The 5,628-nt window shown below is 32.8% G+C and overlaps 1 protein-coding gene across 1 annotated transcript in view; it reads left to right on the top strand.

Annotated features, from left to right (window-relative positions):
• Positions 1-689, top strand: part of LOC107475593 (protein FAR1-RELATED SEQUENCE 4-like) — a 5,546-nt gene extending 4,857 nt beyond the window's left edge. The window contains exon 5 of the mRNA XM_016095259.1: positions 512-689. Coding sequence (XP_015950745.1) covers positions 512-689 — 178 coding nt within the window. The remainder of the gene's footprint in view (positions 1-511) is intronic.
• The last annotated feature ends 4,939 nt before the right edge of the window (positions 690-5,628 follow it).

Consider the following 5,628-nt stretch of genomic DNA (forward strand, 5'->3'; position numbering starts at 1 on the left):
ATTTAGGTTAACTTTGTAGAAAAATTAATGTCCTAACTTTAGTTGGTTGGGGTTGTTTGTAACTTGGGATAAAATTATGTATTTAAACACTGTTGAAGATAAATGAAAATGACTTTTTGTGATATTTTTAATAGTTTATTCCATGAATTAAATGTGCAAAAAAAATTGTGCATGAAATATTTGTAAATACAATTTGCTGGTTGTGCAGCAATTCATAAGTTCACTAATATTAAATAAAGTACAAAAATTCATACATTATACTTATGTTAATAGTGCACAAGCAATCCATAGGTTCAGAGTTTAGACAACATTGCATGGGCAACAACATGACTCTAAATCAAAAGACTAAAATATTTGTCCCTAAACCAAAAGACTTAAATATTTGTTCTTAAATCAAAAGACTTAAACATAGTCTTGAAGAAGCTAAATAAGCCGCCAAAAAACTAAAATAACTAGCTAAAATACCAAAAGAACAAAACACACTTTTTTAATTCCTATATCATTATCATAGCTTCTTTGGAGGCCTGAAGCCTGGAGGCCTAAAGCTTGGTGTTAGCGCAAATTTCAGAAGTCTTGATGCAGTTGTTGAACTTGCAACAATCATCGTCTCGGCAGATATTGTGCTCCTTGTGGTTCTTGGAGTTGTTGTACCAACTACTGGCCCAGTACATTGGTTCTGTGAGTTGTGAGGCCGAGGTTGTTGAGTTTTTTAGGGCTGAGATTTGAACCATAAAAGTCCTAGAATTGGTATAAGTGGGGGTACATAACATGTGTTGTAACCTGTTACAAGTGGTGAAAATTGACAAGACAGTGTGTCAACCTAATTAATCTGCATAGAGTATTAATTCTTTAATAACCAAAATAATGAATATACTACCTCCTGAACCTGTGGTGCAGATTGTGATAATGGAATTTCTTCATTTTGAGTAACTGCATGTCTACAAGGCATGCCTGTACACAATATGAAATAGAAAAAAAATATTCAGAATCTCATAATGGACGTACAAAAAATATTTGACAAATTTTATTATCAAATAGATTGAAAACATTATTGAAAAATCAGATAAATATGCTTAAAAAACTCTTACTAGTCAACTGCCAAATATTGTATGTGCATGTCCTCTCTTGTAAATTAACAGCCACCTTATGATTTTGGCAATGAACCTCAAACAAAATCCTTTGTGAATTACCAGCCCAAATAACTCTTCATCTATGACTTTTAGGCTTGATAAAGTCATTTAATCTTTTATGTTGTATTGGAGCACGGGGTCCAATGTGAGACTCTAATTTCTTTTTATGCATTACTATTTTTTTCATTATATAACACCGTAATTGTTCATACATAGTCAGAATTGACTTTTTTCTATATTTTACTATTTTAACATTTTACATTTCACACATGTTATTAGTTATATTGCCCATCTTAAACCCATAGCTAAAATATACCTTACATCAAAACAACAATTAATTAAAAATAAAAGATTAAAAATGAAACCTTTACCCTCAAACACACTCTCTGCTCTCATTCTCTTCCCTACTATCAGCCATCACCCACAACAATAATCCCTATCTCTGCTTCTCTTTCTCTTCCCTTTTCACAGAACCCACTACCATCAACAATAATCCCTACCCACTGCCGTCAGCCTCTCTTTCTCTTCCCTTTTCACATAACCCACGTCTACTGCCAATTTATTTGAAAATTTCCTTTTCAGCTTCAGAGTGTTGTCGTTCTTTCTGCCTTCATCATGCACCACGTCTTCCCGTCGTCCTCAACGTCGTCTCTCCTTTCATTGCTACACTTCAAGAGTTTCAATGGAATTCGAGTCTCAGGTATGAACTTGGTTCATTTAGCTTATTTTTTGTTATCCCTTTATGTTCTGCTGCATAAATATGTTTTGTTGAAGTCATTTAATTGAGTTTTGTTCTTCTTATTTCATTCAATTAGTGATTTTGTTCGATTTACTTGGTTGTTTAAAATTTCTGAGTTAGGGTTAAAAAGTTTTGAGAACAATGAGAACAATGACTTTGACTGTTGTGAACAATGGCATTAATGTAATTACTCAATTATCACCGTACACTATTTCCGTCCCAAAAAATGGAAAACTTCAAGATCTGACTAGAGCTTTAGGCATTGCATGTTCTTTGGGACTTGATGAAACCTTATTGGTGGCTGAGGTATATCTGTTCAGTTTAAAAATCTAATTTGAGGCCAGTTCTTTTCTTTCTTGAGTTTCATTATGTTATTTGATCAAAACAGTTTTGCTAAGAAATTCTTGGTATCCATGATATATTGTTTCCAATATATATTTTTTATGTCTTCTTTCTATAGAAATTAAATTCCTATAGAAAGGGGTTTATTGTGGCAGGAAAAAGAATGTGGAGGTATGATTGGGGATTGAAATTACAGCTGATGCAGATCATCAATAGAAAAAGAATGTGGAAGTATATCTCTTTAGTTTAAAAATCTAATTTGAAGCCAGTTCTTTTCTTCTTTGCGTTTCATTATATTATTTGACCAAAACAGTTTTGCCGAAAAATTGTTGGTATCCATAGCTAAAATAAATATACATGACAGTAGTTCATGAAATTCTATCTTTGTAGGGGGGAAGCAAATCAAAGCAATTACTAGCAACCATAGTTTATTTTTCTTTTCTATTTTTAATGTGTATTTTGCTGAGAAAATAGGGAGAATGAAGTGGAAAAAAATAAATACTGCCTAGTTTGCCATTCTTAAAGAAGTGGATCTGAAATTTTAGTCTTCTAATACTATCAACTAAGTTTTGGTCATTACTGCATTATAGTAATGAGCGAATCTATTTTGTTTATTTTTTCAATTTTTTATTCTTGTTTAGAACTTTAGTGCTTTGCTATCCATGGTCACACAACTTCCTAGTATTATAGTAGCATCATATTTTATTGCTGATATTGTAGCACGATAGTTAGCTCATGATGCTTGTAACTATGGGAATCAAGCAGGGCACTGTCTGAAGAAACAATTTGCCAACTTGGGAATCAATTTCTTTCGTTAATCACTTGGGCACTTGGAAGAATCTTTATGAAAGCAACTGAAATCTTTATCAGTCAATCACTTATTGAGAAAATATGAGATTTATTGAATAAAATATTTGACTAATAAGTTTTTGAAAACTAATTTTAAGTTTTTATTTTTGTATTCTTAATAAATCCAAATTAACTTAGAATTACGTGATAGCAAAAGTCAGATTTGCATTACTAAACCCAAAATTAGTGGGAATGAGGCATTTGTCAGATTTACAAATGCACAGTTATTACTACCGAGCTTTGAGGCATGATATATGAAGTTGTACTGTCATGGATTAAGAGGCTAAATGGCTACTACTTCATAATTTGTTGAAACTTTCAAGTATCCATAAACATTAATCCAATTCAGTTTTTTACGTTAGAATTCTAAAGTTTTTGTCAACCAATCCACAAGTTGAAATTAAACTAAAAGTCACGTATGTGAAACATGCAAGAAGGTGCATCTAATGTAGCCGTGCACCTTACATTATAATATTTGTATTGTCACCATTCTAATACATGATAGCTTGATTTAGGTCAGTGCACCTCAAAATGAATGTGATAGCATCTACTTATACTTATGGCTCTCTTTCTTATATGAAGCAGCTTCGTCAAATAAATAAAACAGAAAATGTGACCAAATATTTATTATTAAATAGCTTCAAAGAAAGAGGATATAACACCATTCAAAAAAACAAAGAGGACTTAGGTCTGGAAATCCTCATTCAATACTTATTATTAAATAGCTTCATGAAATAGGCATAAAAGCTAATATTCCATATGACCTGAACTGCAACTAAATATTTTGAAAACTTGTTTCAAATACATAAATTGCAACAAGCAATTAAATTGTCTTAAATAGTATCAAATAACATAAATTGCAAAGCTAAATACCACAAACTAGTGTATACAAATAACAAATCATATATGCTTGATTTAGTTCATTGAGTTGAAACCAATGCTTACTAGCGTTGTCCATAATGGTCTTTCTCAATTCATTGGAGGATCCCAAAACCAAGTCTATGGTAGTTGTGATTAGCACTTGATTTTCAGAAATCTAAAAGCACAAAAAAAAGAGAACAAGCAAATCCAAAATCAAGAGGTCACTAGAGGGAATGCAGCAAAAACATATAGGAAATAAAATGGTTGAGGTTGTCATCTTTGGTGGTATCTTAGGATTAAATGAATATTTCATATGCAACCAGCTTAGTACCCATAAGGCAGAATCTTCCTGGCATGTTGGAGGAGGTTGCACATCGTGAACCACTTCAATTGTTTGGGAAGACTAGCCACCAGAAAAGTCACCATGTTCAAAAGGACAAGCTTCAAAGTGTGCTGAAGAAATAATCTGGGACAAAACAACAGCCTAAAAGCAGCAAGTAGTGTTATAATTTGGAAGGAGATATCATAGGGACATAGCCACATCAATTGAAACAGTTTAGAACAATACCAGAGTGTTAGTAGATTGAGTTCTTGGTTCCTTGCGCTCATGGGGCAGGTTGGAGTCCAAATGGAAGACAATTTTTTGTTCTAAACTCATGACCATTAGATACCAGTGATCATTATCTTTAATGGGAATATAAATCTGAACACAATGCATTGTTCAATAGAGGTGTCAAAAAATATACATAATTGTATGCTAACTGAAGAGATAAGGTCAAGAGCTTACATATTCAAGTGAAGGGTATTTTCCCATATAATCTGCATATTTATCAATTAATTCTTCTATTTGGAGATGTTGAAATACATCAACCTGTTTTATATGTCATAAATTATTCTGATAAAAAGTATAGAATAAAAAATAACAACCCAAGCTTTCTTATTTGATAACCATAACAAAACATACTGAAAAAGAGGGAGGAAGGCACCAAGTTGTCTTCAGAGTAATGCTTCTTTGCTCCCAAGTACATTTCCTAGCCCAAAGCTCCATGATCTAATTCAAGCATAGATATGGTTAGGCATTTATCCAGTTTTTGAGCATATAGATGACTACGTTAGATTGATAGATAATCACTTTTACCTTGCCAGTAATTATATGATCCTTGCTCAAGCAAAAAAGTTCTGGACGTGTTGCAGACGAACCTCCTATCTTTACAATGTGCTCACTGATAACAAGTGAACATAGACTCAATGCGAAAATCAGCCATGAATGAATATTGAGCTTATTTATGAACATGAAAAAATGTATACCTTGGTAATAAATCCGGATCAAAAACATATGCAAACATCTCTACTTGTCCCTTACTCAAGTTAATCTCGCCACCCATTTTAAAATAAGTTGTTATTCCCTGTTTGAGTTCAAACAATTTTTGTTAAAGCATTATTTCTGCATCATTCAAAGTTGAAAATTCTAATTTATTAACCACAATAGTTAGGCCAAAACAAAAAGTAGAAGAAAAAAGAACATTTGACCTTTGGTTTCTTCTGCACTACCAAATTTTGTTGTCTAAAAATAGATAGCGGTTTCGATTCTGCGCGTACACGTGCAGCAACTAGCGTGCTTGATGCTCGTACTGCTTCTCCATGGGATACTTGTGCATCCATTTCAGAAGTTGATATACGACGTGGTTGTTGTACACCTCTGAACGC

The sequence above is a fragment of the Arachis duranensis genome, chromosome 2, assembly GCF_000817695.3.
Source record: "Arachis duranensis cultivar V14167 chromosome 2, aradu.V14167.gnm2.J7QH, whole genome shotgun sequence".
NCBI classification, from domain to species: Eukaryota; Viridiplantae; Streptophyta; class Magnoliopsida; order Fabales; family Fabaceae; genus Arachis; species Arachis duranensis.